Here is a 26747-nt window from a genome sequence, read left to right as displayed (position 1 = left end):
TCAGTCATCTAAAGGCATACAAACTTCCCCAGATTCATCCCATCGAGACTGGTCATTCTGTTCTTCTACATCATCACCAAGCTCCTCGTCACCTTCTCCCACTTCGTTTTCCTCATATTCTTCATCCCTAGGGAAATCTGTGTCCTGCACCTGGTCTGCTCCCTCTTGCCCTCCAGGCTGAGATTTATCTGCACAGTCTACACAAACTCCGTAACGCCGTGATCCGTGCCTTATTCCAACGCTGGCTGCTAGCATGAAAATCTTCTTACACACCATACATTTATACTTTTTATCCTTTTTATGCACCTATGGAAGAGAAATATTAACAGCTGAAAATAAGCATCTCAGGTTGCATTTGCATACAGTACTAGAAAACAACTACCACTACAAAAACTTGGTTTTGAACCCTTCCAAAAGGCACCCCACACTGTTCGGAAAAAGACAAGTACTACTAGAGATCCATTTTGACTATGTAAGCTATTGCCTACAACCAAACCACCTGCTTACAGTTCAGCAGGTAGCTGGATAGCCGCCTGTTCCGTAAGCAGGCGAGTGTTCATTTTCTGGCTACTCACTGTACAGAACAAGGCTCTGAAAGGCAGCAAGAACAGTACAAGTACTTCTGTTGCACACAGGATCATATCTCATTTAGAAAATTTCCTTTACAATTTTAAGTCCTAGAAACATTAAGAAAAAGCAAGAGTCATCAAATTCTGTGTGAATTCAAAAAGCAAGATCCTTCTTCCATGGCACATCCCTCTCAACACCATGAAGCCTATCATCATCTTTCTAGGTCCCTTTGGTGACCTTTGTCCTGTATGTAGAGTGAGCTTGTGTGTAAAATTAGAAGGCTGCTGTTGACTAACTTGACTAAACGTACATTTTAAACTTTGAATTTTGGAGTATAGTACTTGTACAAGTAACTGAATTCAGCTACCATGTACAATAGCTGTTGTCTTGGAAAAAAATTAAGTTCAACACTTCTTTCTTCTGTCTGGTGTTCCCACAACAGATTACGACTATGCGCTTAAGTGCCTCATTTGAGGTCACACTGAAAAAGCTGCTGCTTTAGACAAAACAAACTACCACTCAGATGAGGGGAAAAACCAAGGCCAAGATACAAATACTTAGTCTCACTGTATAATCTGTACAGCTGATACTACATGTTTTTTTCCCTCAGCCTTTAGACTTGTTATCATAATGCTTCCCACAAGGCAGAATGTTTGTGATGTTCACTGAATGGAGGGGGAGCACAAAACAACGAACAAGTGTTCTGACTCCAGCAGGGAGAGCACACTTCAGTCAAGCACAGGGCTGGTCTGAGCTCACCCTATAGCTGTTTTCACACTGTCTTGCTTCATGTCCTCTCCTGGAGGAAAAGGATCTTCAGCTACAAGACCTGGCCAGCTACTGCAGGACAAAAACCTGAAGTCCCACTCTATACTCTTCCTGGTAGACTGACTACCACCCACTGTTGCCATCTTCTCTGGTGAGCCACAAAGGAAGAAGGAGAGTAGCTGCTGGAAGGTGTTAGGTGGTAATGACCTAGCCTCCTCCACCCAGAGCTGCCCCGCACCACCACCACCTCCATCGCTGCGGTCACCTACATACACTACAGAACAAAATGTACGTTCAGCCTCAGTAACATCATAGGTACTCCTGTCCCTTCAGGCACCTAAGCCTTCACCAGGTTGTACGGGAGGAGGAAGAAAGGCAGCAGTAGCACGGTGGAAAGCTGTGTATCTAAGATGAAAGAAGTCCAGTGGAACTTAAGAAAGATGCTGGTTCTAGAATTTACATAGGAGCTATTAACACATGCCTTTCCTACTTGTAAGAGTAGTTTAAGGAATACTTAAAATTACTACAGTGGTCTTACAAGTATCTTCTAGAATTACATCCTGATATGACTAAGGTTATTATTTACTTTTAATAATATTACTGGCTAACAGAAAGTCCTTTTCCTGATAGCACAAGCTAAAAAGGAAAGTTAGGAAAGACTTACACCAAAAGCTCTTTTCTGCATCTGCATTAAAACTCAAAAGCTCACAATCACTTCTTCTACTCACTGAGGAACAAAAAGCCAACTGTGAGGAGGTTACAGAGACTTACGGAACACCTTCATGAGGGAGCAAGGTGGTCCATTGACTCTCAAAGGACTGAGGAAAGCTACTGAAACAGAGTACTGTTTTAGGTATCTGCAAAATGTGGTGCAAAATGAGTTTTTTAAAAATGACAGCTTCAGAAGCGTTATTACCTTCCCACCACCAACATGATCTTGCTTTTACTATTCCCCTAAAACACACCTTGGATTTTATACAGTAAATATTATATTGAAGAAGTCTTACAGATTTTGGTTGCAAAGTTTAAATTTCCTTACAGACTAGATACAAAGGACCTGCAAAATACCCAAGACAGGTAATACTTTCTCTGGATCCTCAGATAAACAGTACTCAAAGTCAAATCCTGAGTTATGCAACATGCACAGGACAGGGTAAGCTCAACTGCTGATTATGGTATTGGTAGAATGCAAGTCAGAAGGAGATTTTCTTTCTGCTTCTCAGATATTTTTCATTCTTTCCTCAATCTTAAAGCAGATACTATACTATCACTTTGTGTAATTGTGAAATAAGTATTTCAGAACTACCCCAAGATATTGTGCAATTCCTGATTAAAAGGGTGTCCTCACAGAAAATGGTGATGCAGCATTACAGAACAAGATGTGCTATTCTATTGCAGTAACACGAAGCCAAAATTCCCTTTCATTATCTACAGAATACTTACATATACTGCATCTCTGTCACGTCACTTTCAAAATCATCTTGAAATTATCTCTATCAGAATTCCAGCGACTGTCTTAATTGATACTGCATTTCCCATTAAGAACATAAGAGGTATAGTTATCACAAAGAGATGTTTATCTTCATCCGTTTTAGACTAAGATAAAACAATTTACATTATGGCAAATCAGAGCACAGTGTTTCTCCCAACTACCAAAATATCTGAAACAAACATAAAAACCCACTCATACACGTGCGTCCATACACACACACACTTGAGGTTACCTACCAAGGAATGTCTCTTTACATGCTCTCTTCGAGTAAACAGCTTCCCACAGATGTCACAACTGAAAGATCTCACGCCTGTGTGAATGAGCAAGTGTCTCTTTAGTGTTCTTCTGTATTTGGCTACATAATTACAGTGCGGACACTTCAACTTGTTCATGATTAAAGCAGAGGAATCGCCTACAAGATAATAAGCCATCAGGAAAAAAGATGATGAAACACAAAAAAAATATTTCTGCCTGGTGCACAAAAATAAACAGGTGCCAAAACAATAAAGCACCCACATGACTTTTCATCAGCCAAATCAGGACAGCGCCTGCCTGCAGAAACCACAAGTACCAGTAGGTTCTGCGTGTATGATCTTGCTAGAAAAATACCTGCTTGTAACCAAGGAATTTTTGCTACAGAAGTACAGGTCAATTCTTTGAAAAGAAGTCTTATTTCATCAGTCAGAGTAAGTTAGCAGTACGCAGTTTTCTAGAGGTCACCTAGACCAGAAAACACTTCATTCTGGATTAGAACTGCTCTAGCACTGCAGCACTTAGTTACAATCTTCTCTCCCAATATTCTATTTAGAATTATGTGCAGGAACTGCCTGCCAAGATCTGACTCTACAAATAAATAAAAAAGCGTAACTCAGCAAGAAGGAATATTGACAAAAGAAGCAGGTCGGTAAGAGGCAGCATAATTCTGAAATAGCTAAAAAGGGAAGTTACTGGTTTAGATCTTAGCTATTCTCTACCCAAAGTCTATTTTGGTCTAAACAATACAAAAAAAACCCAAAAACCAAAAAACAACAACAAAAAAAAAACAAAAAAACAAAACAAAAAAACCAACAACAACAACAAAAAACACCACCACACCAAAAAAAACCCCAACAGAGCAGAAAAAAGTTCTGGGAGTAGAAATATCCCACTTCTTCCTTATAATAGAAGAGAGCTATTTACATATTCTTGGACCAAGGATAAAACAGCTTCCTCAAAGGATATGTGCAAAACAGGTTTACTACAGGTGCCTGTTACTGCATGAAACAGAAAAGCACAGAATGCTGTCACAGCTATGAAGAACGCCGCGCAAGAACACAAGGATTGTCTTGAGAACAGGCGACTGACTCAACTTACTACAGATGAGGTAATTTATGAACATGATCATAACCATCTAGAAGCATCCAACAAGCACTGGCTAACGCTACCTGATTATATGCATAAGTTTCTAATGTTCATGCTGGCAGGAAGAAAGCAGAAGTAAGTGTGGCATGGGCCTGCAGGCCTGTATCTAAGATGCCTTCTCCCAGCTCCAAAATCCACAACATGGAAGTTAAGCTTTGCTCATATTCAAAAGTTTGCCTTCATGTATCGGAGCACTCATGAAAGCTGCATGTCAACGTAATGTCACATAATGGCTTACATGAAGAAAAGTAACTTCAAAAAAGGTTCTAAACTGGAGTCTCATACACCTCAACAGGGGTATGACAGACAGGCAGACCTCCTCTAAGACCAGAGCTCTAATCCCTTGCCTGCTAGTGAATTTCACCTGATGACCTGATTTCTTCAACTGTAAAAACCAAAATCTTTAAAGTAAACCATAAACCACATCCCAGTAATAGTTCAAAGTTACAGAGAAGAGGTAGGCATTACTATTACTGAGCCCTCAAGATCCTCTTTTTACTGAAGACTTGATGTATTTTAAGGATCTAGCAATAATTATTTTGGATGTTGTGGGTTTTTTGGTATATTTCCAGACAGAAAAATAATTACAGATAATGGCTTGCTTGAATTATTCAGAAAGGCACATAAGCTGTGAAAGGGCAGGTTACAGAACACAGGTTTGACTGAAGAGGGCTTTAGTTCTGGCTGCATTGAATGCAAAACCTTTATTGCAATGAAGTTCTTTATTTTTGCTAGCGAGAAGTACGCTCTGAGATCTACTTTTAAGATTATATTTAACTTTGTATCTTCATCATTCAAGTGTTCAATTCCAAAGCCCATTTATCTGCAGTTAGCTTAGTAAGGAGTAGGGGGAAAGCTATCAGATCATTAAAGACTTCGGATAAGTTCATACTCAGGCACAGTGCAAGAGCTGATATAAACCATGTTCTGCTTTTACTTTTCCATACATTTTAATTCCTTTCTCCCCCTCCAAGGAAGTCCTCCTATTTACACTACCCAGAAAGGCAAATGATGTGGAAGAAGATTATGCAAACCCTTAATCTTATAAATCTCTAAACAAATTAACCAACTATTACCAGCAGTGACACAGAAGACAAAGAACGCCTATCAGAGGAAAAAAAACAACCTCTTCTCCATCAGATATACTTGCCATTTTCCCAAGCTTCTTTTGGCCAAGACTCTGGCAGCAGCCCGTACTTGAAGTCACTCGAAGCACCCGGCAGCAGCCCATACTTGAAGTCACTCGAAGCACCCGGCAGCAGCCCATACTTGAAGTCACTCGAAGCACCCGGCAGCAGCCCATACTTGAAGTCACTCGAAGTACCTATTACAGACAGAGTCTTACTTTAGCTTCCCAGGTTCTAATCAGTCATGCTGTTTAGCAAAACATACACTCCTTTTAAACTGTGACAAAGAAGTTTCAAACCTTATAATAGTAATTATCTTTTTTCACATAATCTTCAATACTGAAATTGAGAAATACCTGCTTTCCTTCCTAATTTCAATGAAATTATATCTTTGAACTACTCTCCAAGGCACAATTTCTTCTCCCCATCCTGAGAAAAATTCAAAAGCCTTTTTCATACTACAGGAGCTTGTATGGCAAGGATGTTTATTCCCTCACGATCATCATGACAGGGCTAAGAAGTTCTCCGCTGGATTCTCTTTACTACTGCTTTGTGCAGTGACTTCATCTGGTCTACCACAGGCAGTCTAATTGGTACAAAAGTAAATATTTTCTACTGGAGGTGCGATTTTCTTTATTGTCTTAAAATATCTCAGTGGTTTATAAAGTGCTTTAAATATCTTTATTTATATAAAGTATCCTACAGCTATGTCTAAATCCTTTTTGGAATAATCATCTCCATTACTGCAAAACCACATCAATTCAGGAGACCATAATTACTTGGAATACACCAGCTTAAAAGACTGGTTTGCGTATTTACATTTGGTCTTTAGACAAGCTCTTCATGCAGTTTGCACAGTCTTTATACCTTTTTTCCCCTCTTTAAAAGTGCAAAATCATTCAGAAGCTAACAGCGCCTTAAAAAGAAAGAGATGCTTGCTTGTTTAATTCTGTACTTTTCTAACAATTAAGAACTGCATGAGTGAACACGGAATCGCTATTACACAGCACAGAGGACTACAAATAGTATACAAGAAAACTGCACTAGGCACTGGACAAAACCATACTTGTGGGGCAAAGACTCTTCTGGAAAGAGTGCAAATCAATCTTCCCCCCAGTCCCCAAGACAGGAGTTTGCTGGAAAACATGAACTCACAAATCCATTACTTTCCTGCAGGCACACAGCTGTTAAATAAACAAACTGCAGTGGAAACTGGCAGATTTCCTTTTATTTCTCTGGATGGTGCTCAGCTCCTCGCACTGGAATCCCAGTGTCACTGTTGTGAAAGGTCTGGAGAAGGGCTTCATAGCAAATAGAAACGTTTTTCCTTTCAAGCCCGAGACTATACGGTTTAACAGCCCAAAGACTTTTTCCTTTGTCCCTATACTGCTCATTCGAAGGATTTTTCCAGGAAAGGAAACTCTCTGTGTAAACTAGAATTTCACGCAGCTAGTGGCAAGCTGCATACTGATACACTCGCAACTTACATTTGTACTGGAAAAAACACAGATTACAAATCCTCACAGCATTAGACATACACAGTAGTTTCATTTACTGCTCAGGCAGTGTTATAGCTGGCAGAAGTGGTTTCACCTGCAACATACAGACAACAGTTCAAAAGAAAATCAGTTAGAAGGAAGCTTATAATTCTATCCTATCTGTTGGACAATAGCAAGTGATAATCAAAGCTGGATCACAACTGCCAAACTAGGTATTCCACTGGACCTTTAAAAAGCAGAGCTTGAGTGGACAAAGGGAGAGAAATCCCTGTATTTTAGCTCATCCACATGGCTATTTTGGTATAGAAAGACAGAATTGGGAACGGAATAAATTTCCCTCGCCGTTAAGAAACAAAGTAGTGAGGAAATTTTTTTTTTTTTTTTTTTAATTACTGACTCTACTAGCTGTTGTTATGTCCAAAAGAGGCAAGAACTCCTTACACTAATTTGGAGCTATGGACTACAGTAACGGCATCTCACAACAGCTCAAGGAATAGAACACAGATACCCTATAGACATGCCAACTGCACATTCCTTTGAGGTGAGCACTAAAATTTCCTTCTGCAATACACAAGGAAGGATTAGTAAGGAAGCAGTGTTGTACAGTTCAGGGTAAGAGCAAAGATGACTTGACTTCAAGGCTAAAAGCCTCCAAATTAAAGCAGGCTTCAGGATCTAGCAGAGAAAAAAAATAAAACAACTTTGATAATCTGTTTAAAATATTAGACAATTTCTTTATAGGTTTTTCCCCTCTAATGGAGCTGTCCTGTCTCTATTTGACCATTGGACCATCAGTGATCAAAATATTTTAAGTATTTTTTCTCCCTTATTGGAGAAACATCTGTGAGATTAACAGACCAAGCTTTACTGCTCACAGATGTAACTTATATGCTGTGGATAGGCAATATTGCATAGCTTCCTTCAGAATAAGCACATATCAAAGACTGACTGTAAGCAAGACCTGTACCAAGCTGAGCACATTTGTAACACTGTCACTTTGACAGTTCTTCTGGATGTAAGAGAACACAAATTGAATTTGAATTTCGTTAGGAACGTTTATGCTTACAGCTGGTACTGAAGTTTGAGGGAAGTTAGGACCTCAAATCCCTGCATAGGTCTAGATCTTGGCATAAGACTTGGCATAGAGTCAGACTTAAGAGCTGTAGTCTAGTGTAGATAATAGCTACTAAATCTTTCTACCTCCAATTTGAAGAGAAGACCTGCTATAACATGAAAAAAACACTGGCACAGATACCACAAGAGATAAGAGGTTGCTACAGACTCTGCACAGTACAGGACTAAGCAGATCATAATTAAACCTGATGCTTATTCTCAGAATAATTCGTTGACCTAGAAAACCTGCTTTCTAGATTAAGCACACTCACAATGTGCTCAAAACAACAAAAAAGGCATTTTTAATGTCTAATGGCTCACTCATACAGAAAAGACATGAATTGCATATAGACTGCGAACTGGAAGAGCAAAACCTAGCCTCTATGAGTTTCCCCAGGTGGACATACAGCCTACAGTCAGATAAGCTTTTGACTAACTGAGCCACATAGAAGATGTTACAGACCCCTGTGGCTCCTAACATTTCCCATTCCTCCTCCTGCCCAGGTTACTACCCTCAAAACCTCCTTGCAAAATTGCAGGTATAGTAATTTTCTAACCTGTTCTTATCAACTTAAATCCACATGATTTTGACAGGAGACCAAAAGCAACTACATATGCAGTTGTACCGGTAGTCCGGGGGTGCGGTGCAAAGGGCAAATACAGACAGCAGTGAGAAAGTTCTTTAATGTTTTAAAGAGGGTAATTAGAAGAAATAATGTTCTGTATCTCCCGACCAGGTCATCTGACCACAGCTTTCTTCTGATCTAAAGACACCTCTTTACAGTGCAGCTGATTTCTAAGAGGTGTAAATTAGCAATTCAAATGTCAATTATCCTCTGCTGTCTACCCATTCTGCTACACTGCATGGAAGAGGGGTTTCTATCAGTAACCCAATCTTAAAAAACACAAACAAACCCAAAAATACTGAAAATAAAACAGAACACAAATAAGCTGATTAACCATCAGCACTAAAATTCTCAAGATGACAATTTGAGAAGAGATAAAGAGTCCAAAATATGATGAAGTGGTTGTGTAGGCTTTTACACAACGGACAACAGCTTTATGGAAGGATTTTATGATCTACTGTGTTTGTTCTCAGGAAATAGGATAACCAGAAGTCACACACACACTCATTTTCAGTTTTGATGGCAAGAGGTAGGGGAACATCATCAGAAAGAACAAATGTATCTGAGCGGAAACATCCCTAGTTTTGACAAGTTTTGCTCTTTTTCTGTAATCATAAAATACGCTGATTTTGGGGGAAGGAAAGGAGACTCAGACACCCCCCGAGTAGGGGATGATCGAGAAGATCAATGACAGAAGCCACTGAACAGGTCATTATAGAAAGGGATACGGATGTAGAGTGCACTGAGGGAGAAGATAGAAAACGTCACATTAGATAGTTTATCTGTATGAACTTAACTTCTGTTTTCTTTATACATATTACCACTAAAAACAGTGCCAAAAGAAGAGAAAAAGGAATACTACTATTTTTCCACCAAGTTTTCAACATTGACTAGTTCAGATCAATCCAGATCAATTAAAAGACAGAAAGTAGATGGGATAAGCAGTTAGGCCATAGCTTTCAAGGATTGGAAATAAAGCAGTGGTAATCTACTGATACAATCTGGATTGCTATTAGAGAGCTGGATTTATTGCTTATGTTAGGTAACATGACAGAAAAAACACCACTGCCAAGACTGACATACTGGGAAGGTGGAGGAAAGAAAATATGTTGTACTCCATTTGTTCCCAGAGTATTACTCATATCTTTAACCTTGCTTCTGAAAAGGGGTCAAAGCATAGTACTTCTCAGCTGCTTCTTGCAACAGAAGGTTCAGACAAACTTAAGACATTTGGCCAATGCAATCTTACTCATACTCTACGTACTGCTTCCAATTGCTCTTTTATTTTTACTAAATCTCATTCATTACAAAAATGGTTTATTGCCTTGACTATGGAGGCAGACCTATCACCAGCTAACCCTGCCAGTTGACCATCAATGCCAAATATATCATCCACTTGCTTTTTCAACTTGCTTATTAATACCCCCCAAAAAACTCCTCCCCGAGAAAGGGGTGCTGTACACATTAGCAAGCTATTTTGCTGATTTCTGCCCCCAACAGCTACACCTGTGAAACAGAAGATAGTAAGAGCTTTCTTCATCCAGACCATTTATTTGTGGGGGAGTTACTGTTCTCAGTGACTATCAGAGACTCAAACAAAAACTTAGGCCTGAAGGAACCTCTGAAGGTCACCCAGTTCAACCTCCTGCTCACAGCAGGGTTAACTTCAAAGCTGGACTGTATGTTGCTTTGGACCTGGCCAAGTTTTATATATCTACAATGCTGGGAGACTCCATAAATCCTCTAAGCAACCTGTTCCAACACAGGTGCTCTCATGGTTGACAGTCTTCTTCATGTACAACTGGAATTTCCTTAGCTGCAACTTGTGACAACTGACTCTGGCCCTTTCACTGTGCGCCTCTGAAAAACATCTGGGTTCATTTTCTCTATAATCCCATTAAGGTGGTAGAAGAAAGCAGGCAGATCCCTCCACTATTCCATACTAAATAAATTCAGTTCCTCAGCCTCTCCTCGAACAACATGCTCTCTGTCCCACTAACCACCTTAGTGCCCCTCCACTGGACTCCCTCCAGCTCGCTAGCATCTTTCCTGTACTGGGCTACCCTAAACTGGGCACAGGATTGTGCACACTCAGATACAGTCCTGAGTCCCAGGGCGTTATCACCACTTCCCTCAGCCTGCTGGCTATGTTCTTGCCAATACCACCACAGTGAGGCTGGCCTTCACTGGTGTCACTGTAGTCGAGACAAATACACCAAGAACTGATAAGGGTCTTCATTTGTATTTATTCTTATGTAAGGACATAAGCACAGATACCATTGCTGTGTAGACTGTTGTGGTCTAATCAACTTTTTACGCTAAGACAGCTGAAAGGAAATGCTAAGGAGATCTGCATTTCATGTTAGCTCCTCTAATCGCAGGCAGTCTTAGAAGCAGTAGCAGAATTGACCAGAACCCTTGCGTTGAACTGGCATCTCCATGTCATTCATTCCAAACTTACTTTGCCAAAGTCTAACTTTGTCCACGAATACCAAGGGATTTTTGTCTCTACACTGGGCTTTGAAGAAAAGTCAGGCTCAAGACAGAAGCGCAAATCTGTAAAAATAAAAATTAAAAAAAAAAAAAAAAAAGAAGAACAAAAGAAAAAACCCAACGCTTACAACAACAACAAAAACCCCCAGATACTTCCTTGGGAACTCTGCGTAGTAAGATCTGGGAGTACATGACAAACCAAGCTTGCCAGGCTGGTGTCATGCTCTCCTTACAAAGGAATAGGCAACATTACACCCTAAAGAAAAGGGGACCAACTCATGCCACGAGCAAACAAATGTGTAGAATACTGGAACTTTTACGCAGCTCATACTTTTCATACACATGACCTGATCATGGAAGACAACCGCTGCTTAACAAAGCCATTTTCTTCTGGCTATAAAGATGTTTTTTAAAATGTCCCCTCAACCCCTCTGCTGAGCCCTGGGAATACCTAGAATTGACTAAAGTTCTGCAATTGTGGCTACATTTTTACAGTAAAAATAGCAACTCTGATCTTGCTAACTCCCCTCTCCACTGTTTCCAGTATGAAGCTTGTAACTAACAAAGCTGCACCAATGAAGGCTAGTAGGTAAAGTGAAATTGTCTGCTAAAGCTGTACTCCTACCAATGCTCGTGTACTCCAAGTACTACAATGAGCTTTAGGGTAAACACATAGCATAACTTTGCTATACTATGGTATTCCACATTTAGTATAAACTTTCCACACTACGAACACATTTCTGGTTGGATATATTTACTGATACCTGCCACAAAGTAAGAAATGCTGCCTGCCTTTCTCCCCCACCCCAAAAACCAACTCCAAGAACTCCAGAGTGTACACAGAGAAATGGTTGGGCAGCAAGTAAAACAACTTGGCAAGGACAGAGAACATGGAAAAGAGAAGCTGAAAGAACCATCTTTCAAGTCAAACTACATGTCACTTCAAACCTATTCTAGTCAGCTACCAGCACTGAGGATGACCTATGCCTTCCCTCAAATTTAAAACCAAACAGCTCCCAAAACAGCAACACACTAGGACTTGTAAGCCCAGAGTAGCTGAATAGCAACTGATCAACCTATACTTCTATAAACTCTCACATGACAAAGTCACTCTAGGGTAAGAGTGCTCTCACAGGGAGTTACAGTGGTGTAACTGAATTGAATAGCTCCACCAACGCAGAAAACCTCCAGGTTAAGAAGCCTAACGCTGTTTTTCTGTACCACGTGTCAGTGAAGGTATAAAGGATACTTTTAAAAGTCCTTTAGCAGTCTTTTAGCTTCATAAATATCACATTGGAATGGACAGGCGTGTGAAGACAAGCTTGTAGGAGATAAGGTGGCTGAAGATAAAAACAAGACGTTACTTTCTAGGGTAATTACTATCTGGAAAAAAAATCTTTTTAAAGGAAGCTGTATTCTAATCTTCATGATAGTTTAAAAAAAGCTCCACACTACTCTGAAAATCAACAATGACCCAAAAGGATTTGAAACATCTGAGTAAAAACACTTTCACTGCTCAGCATGTGATAAAATTAATTAGCTTTGACTTACTGAGCTACATCTTGAGAGGCAGAAGGGAAGCTAACTGAAGAAACAGCACAGCTAACTTCTGTGTCTGGAGCTATGCACACACACACCCCCCCCCCCCCCCCCCAAATGAATCAACAAGATATGCAGCCCCTGGTTTTCTTTATTTATGGAGTTGCTGCCATCATCATCACTATTTCATAAATGAGGTAGCAGAAGGATCGAATCAGCACTTCAGACTGGTAATTTTTCAAAAGTTCATGTATTGCCTGTGCTTCAATTGCACTGAGACAAAAAAATAGAAAAGCTTTTCAGGCAGAAAAGGCCTGTAAACAGCACATAACCTTCTTCCTCAAGACATCCACCTTGCTTTTTTTTTTTGTTAAAAAATCTACAACCCACCACAACAACCACCACCACAACCCACAACCATAATACGCAGAACACTGCTTAAACTTGCAAGGTCAGCGGTTGACCATATCATGAGAATGTGAGGATCTACTTGTCTTTGGGATCATCCCCAGCAGAGGTAAATTTAACGAACGGGGAAGAGGTTGACCCTTGGATGTACTCTCTTTGGATGACTTCTAAAAACCTATGGGGCCCTCAATACCAGGTTACATAGGGAATGGGGCAAATAACCTCAGTTAAAGGTCCATTAAGCAATTTCAATCTTTCAGTCAGGGTATCAGCTGAAGATCTGACTGAGAGTCACAGTACCTTGAAAGAGTAGGAAACAAAGCTTGATTTCCTTATACTACTTTTTTTTTTTTTTTGTAATTCAGACAGTCACATGGGGTTTATCCCTACAAGAAATATATACATGCCCAGGTAAGTCCATCAATCTTGATTTCTCCAAACACAAAACTACCTTTCTTTATTCTAAGGTCCTGATCAAGTCGTGTGATGTTGCTCCCTCGCACCCTGAGGAAAGCTCATGGTAACCAGCACTACGTTGTTTTCTAAGCAGGTTTAGCTACTGTTTGTATCCCTCTGAAAAGTAGTTGCTTCTACCACAAGCTGAATTCCTTAAGAACCCCATACAAACCCATTCAGGAACCCTCTTGTTCCACAAAAGGGCTGTTTTCATCCTGCCCTTTTTACCCTTGCCCTTGCGCCCACCCCCAATGCAATATATGACACAGCATTATCTAGCCTGAAAATCACGGTGACAATCTGGTGGTAGCTTCATAAAGCTATTGGGATATTACCTGTAAGTCTCCTTAAGGATCAACAGAGTCAGCTCTGGAAAGCATAACCAATACTTCACAGATGTGTACTGAAGCCTGAGGACCAGACACTTGTGCTCCAAAAAACAGGCCCAAATGAAATTAGAATTAAGAATGTGACGAATTAAAATCACTGAGCTTTTATGAACCGCAAACTGCCTAAGAGATGCTGACTGACTGCACTGTTATTTTCACATGGTAAATGGTTAATTGTACAATGCACCACAGCTGTAAATAGTAAAGACCTTTTTTAGCAGACTATCAACTAGAAGGGAAAATAGTAAGATAGGCAATAACATTCAGTATGAAGAAACACAGCTATTTAAATGAAAATAGCTAAAACTGGAGAGAAGTCTTGAAAGCTTCACTACGAGTACCTAAACGAAGTAAGACAATACATGCAATTTAAAATCCATCTCAACTTCATGTGGTTTTTTTGAAGCTCAAAGCGCTACTTTTACAGGGAAGGTGTTAAATACAAACCCACTAGCAATGCAGAGCAAGAGGAAGGAAAGGCCGACATATCCTTACGGATACCTACAGGAAAACTCACAATCGGCAAGGAACAGTTTAACATCTTTGCTTTACTGGGACAAGAGGGACAGCAGATAATCAACAATAAAGGCTTTCTGAACTATCTAATACTTAGGTAGAAGCACCCAACTGGAAAGTCTATTTACTATGGAATTCAAGGTAGTGGCTTTTTGTGTAAATTTTCACGGCGAGGAATGTTCTTGGACAGGCTTCCCTTCTGCCTATCTATGGCATTTCTTTCTCCTCACAAAAACACCAGACAACCCCAAACCATAATCGAGGACACAGCAACTCACTTTGCATGTAACTGGACATCTCATGACCACAGCGGGTGTTGGTTATCCCCATCAGCACATGACAAAGCATAACAGTAGAAGCTCATTCTTTCCCTTTTAGCAACGAAAGGGACAGTAAACTCCTTAGCTTTCATCATAAGAATTTACTATTCTTCTTCTCACAGCATTGTCTTGTATCTATTCCAGAAGACATTTTCTTATGCATTTTTAACTTCCAGTGCCTATTATTTTTGGTGGCTTTTCATCTCCACAAGAAATTTAATTCACAACTAAAAAGTTACTGTATAACCTGCACGTTATTCTACAACTCATTCTTGTCATTCTTCCAATTCTCCACTCCTCCCTCTTCCACCTTTTCTTGGGCATAGGGGGAGCAATTGAAAGCAGAGCATTTAGGAGTGGAATCTACCTGTAGAGTGAAGAAAAAGCTAGCCAGCAACAGAGGAGAAGGAACACCGAATGCTGAAGCACAGACTATAGGTGAAAGTAAGCTATACCAAGCCCTACTTCAGTATCTCTTCTTGCTTCAAACAATGTCCATGCACATAAGAACTTCCTGAAAGTAAAGGTCTTACTATAAAAATATTAGATATGGCTTCCAAAATAGTTCTAACACTGACAGCAAATGTAATTATTTACTTGCGACCACTTACGTTGTGCTCTGAAAGTGCCAAGGAGATTACAGTTCAATAAAATAAATTCCCCCCTGCAATCACAGAACTTCCAATGGTTCAGGACAGCCACCACAGCACAAGTTCATGTTGCACGGATGTATTTTGTAACTTAATTCTTTAGCACAATGAGTTACTCAAAACCTCGATGCTTCTGTCTAAAAAAACTGAACAAGGACCAAACTTGTCTAATCATTACTGCACTGCCCATATCCTCCATTATTTCTTCAAGGAAGCTCCATGGCACATATTTGAATTCTGCAGAAGGCAAATGAGTATTTATTTCTGTTGCTGGGGACATCATTTAGTAGACATATTCCCTATGGTATTTCCAACAGTAGAAGAGGTTGAATATCTACCCCATATAAATCAGACACAGAAATCACATTCTAAATTGCGTCAGAAATTGATGTTTGTGCAATTAATACACAGGTTCTCAGCTCCTGCTCCAGACCCTCTGTTGCCCTTTTTCATGCTGCTGCAACTAAGCATGTGTTAGCAAGCAGCGTAGCCCAGACCAGGCAGATTTGCTGTGTGGGTGCCGAGGACTCAACAGCCCCACTAGGCACATCTAAAGGTGCTTTACTTAAGGCTAGATCTAACCTGGTGCTGCAGACCCAAGGCCTGTTAGCAGCCAGCATGCGACAGGCACATTTCTGAAGCACAGCTTCTACTTTCATTTCAGCCAGAAGAAACCCTGTGCCGTCTAGGAAAGCTTAGACAGCAAGAGAAGATCAGGAAATCCACTTTACAAGTGCACACTCCCAAGCCGAACTGCAAAGCTAAAGCAGACCTACCCCTGAGTTCAGAGATGAAAACTAGAGATAAGCAGAGGCCCTGAAGCATTTACAGAATGAGGGTTGGCTGCTTTGAGAGCTGCACACTACTCACTAGCTATACAGACGGATCTTGTACCGGCCGCCCCTGCTCATGTGCCAGATGTACAGCCCACCCCTCCAGTCTCATCACTCCCTACTGCCACACGGCCCTGTGGCGCAGGGTACAGGAGGGTGCAGAGTCACCACATGCCTTCTATTGGGCTCTTCGCTTACCCACGGTCCCCTCGCACCCCAGTAGCGCCAGCCACAGAGGGGCATCGACGCCACCGCAGGCAGAAGCGCTGCAGGGCCCCAGGAGACTGGCCTGTCCCTGCCACCACTCAGAGGATTTCTTTCAGCCTGGTTTTAAAGGAAGCATGAGTGTATAGGGAGAAACTAAGGCCATCCTTCCTTCCATCAAAATACAGAGAGGTTTCTAGACCCTCCCTGAACTCAGGTTGCCTTCAAATTTTGTCAATGGAATACAAAAATATCTGGAAATATTCTATACCCACAGGTGTGAGTGCTGATTTCTTAGGGGTTTTTTTAGGTTTTGTTTGTTTGTTTTTTTATTTCCCTCTTAATTCTACCCCTTGAATCTGGAAAGCAGAGGATATCCACAGTCCCTTGATGTTTGAAGGAGGCATGCATTTTAAAATGTTTTAGAAACAGACACATCTAAAGAACTTTGTTCCAGCTATGTCTCAAATCCACCTTTAATTTGACTCCAAAATTGGGGTAAGTTTTCGAAACTGCTAATTCATCTAAAAGTGACACAGGTAAATGGCAGTAGTCCAAATTATTCGTACAGTATAATAATAACAACTTAAAAAAATAAACCCCTGAACTTCCATTGGCCCAAACCCTAGTTACACTGAGAACAGTCTGCTTATAATTCTTTGTGTGGCCATACTTGTTTAGCAAACAGATATTTAGTCTTATTCTAGCATTACATTCACCATAGATCCTTAAGGAAAAAAATCCTTTGAATTCAGTCACTCAGGATTTGTTTAGAGAACGGTTCAACAAAAAGATATTCCCTCTACGCCATGTAATTGTGGCATCTCTTTCCAATCTGTTTCACGAATCTGCTTTAGGAGTTTCTATTATACTAGCCAGGATTACTCCATTTTGTAGCCTCCCAGACACCCCTACAATAAACAGCACAGAAAGTTGATTTCCATTTCTCAGTGACACTCAGATGTGGCAGATTACCAGAAAAATCTTTTGCTAATGTAGGGAAGGAAGTCATAAAGGCCCTTTCTCTCTGTGCAACCAGCCAACATCATTAGCCACCAGTTACCACTCCTTCATTTTGTGCTTAAGAGTGACTACAGATTAAATGTAAGCATAAGAATTTTAGCTTCTACCAGCTAGTGAGGATCCCAAACTCAAACGCCAAATACAAACAGCATGTTACATACCACATGGCACAGCACTGTCACTCCCTTCTCTATCTAAAGATACTCTGCTGCACCCCTCAGATTACTGATTTCGTAACCTGACTGGTGTCCTGACTTTATCAAGATCCTATCCAACATGCTTTTATAAAAGTTATATTACCATGTACTTTATTCAATAATTTAGTTTTCAAATGGCACGACTGACATGAAGCAATATTTACCTGCTTCTTCTTTAATAAATGACAAGTCTTCTTCTGGATATGGGACTGATGGTTGCAACACTGAGCAGTCTTCTGAGTTCTCTTCGGTATTCGGTGGTATATTATAAATAAACCTCTTTGCAGTTTGGTTTTTCCTTCTTGCTTTTCCAGGTTCTTGAACTGATTGTCCCTGTGCACCCATGTCATTCCATACGAAGACTTTTCCCTCACCTTGAGATTCATTTTCAGCCATTTCAGGTGAGCTGTCCTGGACCCAGCTGCAGTCATTCATTTGGTAGCTCTCCATTTGGCCCTCATCAATAGAGTAACCATCGTTCTCAGTTTTTATGCTACTTGCCAAGTTGGTAAGGTTTCGTGTTGCCCAGAAGCTGGCAACTTTCTGATCCCTTGGAGACAAACCATCCCTACTAACAGATCTTCTGTTGTAATCCACAACAACGGTCTCTGGAGCTTCTGATTTTATACTTATGTTTAAGGCATCTTTAATGAAGTTGCGGCAGGACTGGACAACCTCTGTCATCTGAAGGTAGCTGGCCACCGACATCACTTCAATGGCATTTTGGCTCGTGAGCACGAGGTTACCAGAATACAAGAAGTCCAAGATGACAGAAAACCCTTGAACAGCAACAACGTCTAAATAGGTAACAGTGGTTTGGTTACGGCTTTCTTTGTTTGTAAAGCAATAGAGAGTCTTAAAGAAGCGGCTGCCTGCAACCAGGATGTTCTTGTGAGCTCTGAAGACCCTCCCGCTCACCACGATATTAACATCACAAAGAATGCCTTTCTTCCTCTGCTCGTTGAGCTCTTGCAGGAGCTGATAGCAGTAAGAGTTCTCATTTGGCCTGCTGTTAAAGTCACAGTATCCTTCATTATTCAGTTCTGACGGTAACTCTGACTCCTGCAATTAAAAAAAACCACAACCATAATTAGCTCTTAATGAACGCTCTCCTTAGTCCACCCAACACTATAATAAGGACACGAAAATAAAGTTAAGAAGATAATGCTATTCAAACGATTTTTTTTTTTATTATGTTGGTCATGAAGGCAGGCAGGAATATATAATTAAAAAAACATTTCTGAAAACTAAGAATCACGATCTCATTCTGCACCCTCTGCCTCCAAATTTGAAACAAAAACAGAACTAGCAGAATTGCCTTGAGGGCAAAGGAAGTGAAGTTTCAGCAAAAAGGAAAGATTTAGTTGAGTGTGAAGTACTTGTTTTTCTTAACCCACATACATTAAAGATTCAGGAGTCTCTCTTTCCAAAGATTTAACTAGACTCTTCTCACATATCCAACCCCCTGCTCTTCCCCACAAATCCCCACTTAAACAGGTAAGTAGAATCCTGATAACTGATTCAACATTTTCTCCTGGTGAGAGACGAATACATCAAGATTAGGTCTGTGTCTCCCAATCCAACACTCTTGTTTGTTTTAAAGAAAACGTATTACTGAAGTAGTTCTAATAGTAAATATATTTCTTATGCAATTCTACAGACCAGGCATTTATTCTTTATTTTCTAATTATGGCAGGCTTAGGATTAAACAGCTGTATTACACGCCAAGTGGGACAGAATATTGCAAGTGACCAAACAAAACTTAAGCTTCTGTTGCATTAAATAATTAAGACTTTCTTGAATCAAGCTTCACTGACACTTTCGAGTAGCAACACCTTTGACCGGTACATACTTATTATACAGACAATATGTACTTATTTGTCTCTCTACAACCTTATGAAGATGTGATCTCAAACGCGGCTTGAAAATTTTGCTAAAAGTAGTACCAGACAATCCAAGACTAAGAAATTAGTTGTTATTAGTTCAGGTAGAGAGAGGCTGATAAGTAATAAAGATCTGAATTGCCTTTCAGAGCATTTAAAGAACCGGTAACTGATGCTTCGACAATGAGGATTCAGAGCTGCTACAAAGCAGCAGCTAGCAGAAAGCAGAAAACAACAGACTGGCATATTTGAGACGATACTTCTATTGATTGACATGTGCTGCCATCAACAGCAGCCACGATGACAGAGTCTGTTTTATGCTGGATCTCTAAGACTCTCTCTTCTTCCCTAGCAAATAAGGGCAACTCAAAACTGCCTGGCTCCAATATGGTTTAGGATGAGAGAAGATCAGATTTTGCAAATTATTTCATTATTTTCTCCTCTCATTTTCTAAAACAACTCACAGATTTGGGGGCTAGATGATTCGTTAAAGCTCAACTGCCTCAACATTACAGGTCAAAATCAGCCTTAATATTACCTTCTTAATGCCGACTTTGACCTGTAATGTTGAGGCAGTCAAAGCCCATAATCCATACGGGGGCTAAAATACATGTTGCAGAAAAGTGCTACCCTTAATTTGGGACTATGGGAGAAAGCACCTATAAAAAAAAAAAAAGTCACTTTCCACCACACAGGAATGAGTGCATTAAATCAGTACTCACCTCAGTTACAATCCCAGTGCAGATCACTGGGGCGACAATTGAGGCTGTAACTACACTCTCTTCTAAAATAGTATTTACATCCATAAGTAGCAAATAATGCCCAGCATAACCAAAATAGAAACTGTATCATTTCAGCATCTGCTGCAGAAAAATTTCAGTTTGCTGTCACATTCAAGTTGCTGCTAAACCTCTACCCTTCTCAGAAAAACACTTCAGTGAAAAGAAGAGGTAGAAATAAAAGCAACTGGGCTTTTAGGTGAAAACAACAGATCTTTGTCCGATCTCGGCTTAATATTTTCTGCATCCTCTCTGACATACCCAAGCACTCCCTCAGATCAGAGCTCCAAAACAGAAAGTACATCCCAAACGTGTGACAGCACTAAGTTCTCAGCGGATTTCAGATCTGGACTAGCTTCCTGTCACTCCAGCAATGGAGCACTGCATAGCTTCAAAACATCAACTACACCAACTTTGGATCAGATTAAGGTGAAAATTATCATACCCTCAAGTGTTGTCACTCTAGTCAAAGTCAATCATCAGTGACCTGCACCTCGCTAGGTGATGCTGCGTAGGCAGATGCCATGATAGCTGACAATTTCATTCTCTGAGAACATGTTAAATGCCACATAATATTTAAAAAATATCTGCAGTGGTTCTTTAATTTTTACAAGTGTCTGATCAAAGAATGGAGACAGAGGACATTTCAACTGAGCACGGGGATGTATCCAGCCAAGCCAATAAAAAAAGAAATTGAGATTTACAATATTTTTTTGTTTTCCTAAAACCTGACAAGCCAGCAGGGTAAAAAGGAATTGCAGATCAGAAATGTGCTACAGAAACACACCAGTGAAGTCTTCCTTATGAGAAGACCCAAAGGCTGAATGAAAGTAAGAGACATTATACACCTTGTGTCCAAGTTATAGGTGTGTGTGTAGAGATGCATATTACAGCTTCCCAGAAATGAGTGCATAAAGATTTTTGAAACTAACTGTAATATTGGAAACAACTGTTTAACTGCTCATGTGAAAGTAGCTAACCCCAACACCACACATCAAATTAAATTAAAGCCCCAACATCTGAAAGTTATCAAGCCTATGTACACCAAGTGCGACAAGCAGAATTAACATTTACTATGAGATGAAAAAAAATTAGTATCCCTTGGAGAGTTTTAAACATCTCCCCTTTGTACAGAAAAAATACAATACAGTTCAGTAGGTGGTAAGGTGCAGAAAATAATTACAGAGAATCAATAAAAGTATATTTTCAAACTTTTGTTATTTATGTTGTACTCATCGCACATCATAAGAGTACTGTTTTTCTGATGAGAACCACAAACTAACAGCATTTGCTAAGATGTCAGTTATATTTTCAGAATACAGACCAAACCACCTTATCCTTTAATAAAAACTGCTAAGAATTCTACAGTAAAAATCAGGACTATTTCAGTGGGATTTGTGGAATCTTCAGCATTGTAAGTCTGAAAAGCTTCTCTGTAGGTGAGATTAAGCAGCAGTCCAACAGAACAGAGACTGCTCAAGGAAACTAATATTGTGCTCAGTTTCAGTTGATTACACTCATCTGAATGCACCCAAACACAAATGATTATTTCATATGTATAACTCACTAATTAAACTTGCCTAAAAGCTAATTGAAGCAGAAACAGATGATCAAAAACTCCTACTAAAAACTTGGTTTTCTTCCCCCTCCTGTGCCATCAGCACCCTCTGCCTCCTGGGAGCAAGAACAGCGAGGGGGGGCGGGCAGGGGGAGAAGAAAAAAATAAAACCCCAAACCAATCTAACCATGGATTCTCTCAACTGTACATCTATGAAAAGCAGTTATGCCACATTTCTGTAACGCTCCCCCACCTCACTCTACAGCAGTTCCCTATGTCCCCAAATTAATTCTTATCCTGAAAAATGGACCTTCTAACAGAAATGAGCTATCAGGAACCACAGACTGGCAGGGGTTGGAAGGGACCTCTGGAGACCAGTTAGTCCAACTCCCTGCTAAAGCAGGTTCGCCTACAGCAGGTTGCAGGAACTTCTTAAGGACGTGCAGCTACAGAGGAAAATTATCTCAAAATATGGTCCTATCAGCTGCACACGTGATGCTCTACTGCTGTTTTACATGCCACAGCATTGCTCACAGAAAACACAGCAATTTAAAATGGTTCCATTATGCGCCTAACATCCAACTAAGTAGTTCTAGGTCTGGTAAAAACAGTGCATAAAAATACAGTACATGATAGACCTTAGTCCGAAGGCCTGACTTCCTCCTCAACTTTTTTGCTCTGCCAAGAGTAATTCAAGAAGTTAACTTAGAACACTGCAACGTAACTCTCAGATCTGAAGCACTTCTATTCATCACTGCTCACATAAAGCAAACAATTACAGTTCACATGGAGAAAATAACACATCAAAGGCCTTTCTCCTTTTGGAGAGCTTCTGCTTTAAACCAACATGCCTGTTAGGCTGGAAAAAGCTTTTCTGGCACTATTTCGAAAGCTCAGCTTCAAATTACGTCCAGAGAGAAAATGTTTTAAGAAGCTGCTTTGAGGGGAGGAACCCCCAGCAGCCAATAAATATGCATCTTATGGATCTAAATTCATCACAGAACTAAAATCTGCCGTGATTTCCCAGTAAGTGTCTGTTTCCCAAGATATTTGAGACACAATAGTTCGTTTATTAACAAAACGAAGGTAGTTTCAAGCTGATTGAACCTTTCCTTAGGCTTTAATACAGAGACAGAGTATTTTAAAAATTAGAACAGAAAAAAAGTCAAAATTTTTGCCTCAGAAGCACTGACTGACAGCTCAATACCCTTGAATTACAGCAGCTGCAACCACTCGTGATGTATTTTGGCATTCCAAATTAAACATATCCCAAAAATAAACTGAAACCATCACTTGTTTCTTCACGAGTGTAATATCCAACAGACCTACAGAAGTTTCCACTGCTTTACTGTCTTAACACCTACAATTTCCTTCTCGCTCTTGAACAGTGGCACTACGCCATATGTTTATTAGCAGCTGCTAAACATGCCCTGCAGTTGAAGCTTGTCAAGTCAAGAATACATGTGTGTTGTCTCTAAGACAAAGGCTGAAAGATCTCCCCCAAGTTTCATTAAATCTAAATGGATTTGCCGCCTCATTATGTATGTTGGAAATATGGTCAGGGTACAAATTACCTACTTTTGTTCTAAGTATCTGGTATCATGGCATTATGGAAAAAATGGGGCTATTATTTTGGTATTAATTTAAACACAGGTATCAAGAGAAATTCAAGTGCTATTAAAAGTGTGAAAGGATATAGAAATCAAACAAAAGCAGAAAGAAAACAGAGATTCTTAATTGGATTTTCGATAAAGCAAGTGTAACCTGAAAGCACACCACAGAGAAAACTAAGTTGACTCTTGAAAAACTGCAATCCGTCCCCTTGTGGGAAGCTCAACTGAAATGTAATTGCACAGGGATGCATCCAGCACTGTCTTCCACTTGGAAACAGCAATCTCTGTACAGCTACCTTACAGAAGCTTACTTTGTCCCAACCTTACCTTTAATACAGCACAAGAAAATCACTGATGCATCTCATCTATCCTACTGTTTCATTTATTATGGTTACTACAAATATTTTTTTCTTAAACTATCAGCCATGTAAAAAGCAGACGTTCATTTTTATAAAGATTCTCATGGCAACGAAAAGTTAATCTTCAAATAAACACTGACATTAACTTTTAGGCTACTGTGACATGCAAGCCAATACCTAGTCCACCCTTCCTCCCCCCCAGTATTTAACAGTCTTATGACAGACTGGGGATAGGATGACAGAAAGAAAATACTATGAAGTTTAGCAGGAAAACCTGCTTGGAGTATGTTTTATTTATGCATATCTTAATAGCAGTGAGAGAAACTTCCAAGCGTGGTGTGAATTAGCAACATCTAGTGACACGGGGCTACACGGTGACAGAACATACCTTTACAGGGTAATCATTCACAACTCAAAGTCAGAAGCTAGGCAACAAGCTGGTAAGGAATATACTGCAGTAACATTAAACAAAAAGAACATTTTCAAAGATATAAAGAGGCAAAAGAAATTAAGAATGAAAGCTTCAAAATTAGAAACAAGTTATTTAAAGCAAGTTTGGCTAAAACACTGCAGAGTGAATAGCAAACAAATCCCAGACTGGAGGGAACTGATAAGATGACCTACTGCCAAGAAACGTCTGTAACAACACCTGCCTTAGAAACACGCTCACTGAAAAGGTAGTATTACACACCTTGAAAGTGAACATTGCATTTGTAAAACCAAAAATAGTATTTTGGATAACTGCTATTTATGCACCATAACGTTTTCCTTGCAGTCCTGCAGTAGTTTCACATAAAACTTGCACACCTTTTACGACTAGCTCTAAGAAAACCTACGTTCACCTAACATTTTATCTGTCATCCCGATATCCTAACCCAAACATTAGAATAGCAGCTCTTGTCCAAGGTACCCCGAGCTCCCTGAAGTGCTCAAGCGATAAGCTCAACTTAACTACCGCCCTATAATTCGGACTCCATCTACATAACGGAGCTGGGCGCTTTAATTAAACCTGAGCTCTAAGTAGTGAAAACCGGAGTGATCGGGGATTGATCGCGGCTAACAGCTCTGCCTAACAGCTCAAGCACCAGCCTAACCCGAGGCACATTAGCTTGTGCCCGCTGGCAAGCTTAACGTCAGCTAGGCGACCCGAGCGAGCTTTCAGAGCGCAGACATCATCCTTAGGAGGAAAGGCTGCAGAAGGCTGGTGACTCCACACGAGTATTCTTTGGGAGCTTCTCATCCACGTGTGTTCTAGACTTAGCCCTGACTTATTCGTAAGGGCAGCCAAGAAACACAACAATTTTAAGTTCAGCGGGGAACACGAAGAGTTTCGCTAGCCCTAAAGCACGGCAGGAGAGTGGGCATATTGACAGGGCTTTCAGGAAACCACATGTTTATCTCAAACATACACCGAACAGTTGCAGACTCCTTGCTCGGTAACCCAATCTCAAGCAACACAAGCGGGGAAAAAAAAATATTTAAGAGAGGTGGTCTTGCCTACACCAAGTTATCCGATCAATGCAGAGGGACCACACCGTTAGGAAGGGCAGAGCAATTCCGATTTCACTGCCTAGTTCGCCAGGCAGCCGCTAGCCGGACACTACCCTGCCTTCCCCGACACCGCAGGAGGAAGTTGTAACGAGGGTTTTTAAATCAGTGCTGCAACACTGGCAGGATTCGTACGCAACTTCTCCCCAAGTTGCCGGGTTATCTTCGCGAGATAAACAGATAAACTAATGAGAACGGCCCTCGCTCCCTCCGGACGGGTAACGTTAACCGGGCACGATCACAGGCAATAGTTCGTGCAAAGGCTCCCGGGCTGCCCGGCGGCTGTGCCTGCCCAAACCCGGGGGGTGCCACCCCAAAGCAGGCGGCGGACTCCCGCTCCGACACGGGCACCATCACACACGTCGGCGTTAAAAAAAAAAAACTAAAACCAACAACCACCACCGATGAGAAAGGGGACCCCGCCGCCCCCCCTACCTGCTCGGCGCTGACGGGCTCGTTGAGGCGATGCTCGGCGGAGAGGTGGTGCCGCAGGAGCAAGGCCCGCTTGTAGTTGCGGGTGCCCTTGCAGAGCTCGTCGTGCCCCCCGGGCAGGGCCCCACCGGCCATGATCAGCTCGGGAGGGGCGGCGGCGGCCGCGGCGGCGGTGCACCAGGCGCAGGACATGAGGCCGGTCTCCTGGCAGTAGTAGAGCCATGGGAACTCCTTGAGCCAGGAGCCCTGGAAGGAGATGTGCAGCTTCTGCAGCAGCGACTTGGGCCTGGCTAGCGGGAAATGCTTGATGCTCTCCCCCTCCCCCGCGCCCACGCTGCTGCCCTCCGCCTCGTCCCCTCCGTCGCCCCCAGACCGCCTGCTGCTGCTGCAGCTGCCGCCCTCGGCGCCGCTGCCGTCACCCAGGCTGCCCCCTTCGCCGTCCTCCTCGTCGTCGCTGCTGTCACTCAGGGAGCCCCCGTCCTGGACCAGCTCCTTCCCCTCCAGCAGGCCCTCCGACTCCAGGCCCTCCGCGCCCTCCAGCTCCATCTCCTCGTCCGCCCCCCGCCCATTGAAGTGCTTCCGCGGCCAGGCCGAGGCCTCGCAGCCATTGTTAGCGGCGGAGGGGGCGGCCAGGAGCCCCCCGCCGCCTCGAAAAGCCAGTGTCCGGCGGTTTCTCTCGGCGAACATGGGGCCGGCGGCGGGGGGCGACACCGCGTCCTGAGGCAGCAGCAGCTCCTTCTCGTCGGCGGCGGCGTCCAGCTCCTCGGCCTCCAGCCCCTCCAGCTCCACTTCCTCGTCCGCCCCGCGCCCGTTCAGCGACTCGGGGTCCTGCCGGTCCCAGGCCTCAGCCGCGCCGCCGGCCCCACCGCCACCACCACTGGCCGCCGCCGCGGCGGTGACCAGGCCGCCGCCCCGGAACGCCAGCGTCCGCCGGTTCATCTCCGCGAACAT

The 26747-nt window shown here is 41.7% G+C and overlaps 1 protein-coding gene across 1 annotated transcript; it reads right to left on the bottom strand.

Moving 5' to 3' along the window:
- Nucleotides 1-26747, bottom strand: ZBTB10 (zinc finger and BTB domain containing 10). The gene is made up of 5 exons (XM_086465777.1): nucleotides 25800-26747; nucleotides 17789-18686; nucleotides 5382-5555; nucleotides 3067-3242; nucleotides 1-306 (listed from the first exon to the last, which is right to left on the bottom strand). The coding sequence occupies exons 1-5, from the start codon at nucleotides 26745-26747 to the stop codon at nucleotides 1-3; spliced, it is 2502 nt and encodes an 833-aa protein (XP_086321903.1).

This window comes from Leptosomus discolor, chromosome 5 (genome assembly GCF_034619465.1).
Source record: "Leptosomus discolor isolate bLepDis1 chromosome 5, bLepDis1.hap2, whole genome shotgun sequence".
NCBI lineage: Eukaryota > Metazoa > Chordata > Aves > Leptosomiformes > Leptosomidae > Leptosomus > Leptosomus discolor.
This window is presented reverse-complemented; position numbering and strand designations above follow the sequence as displayed.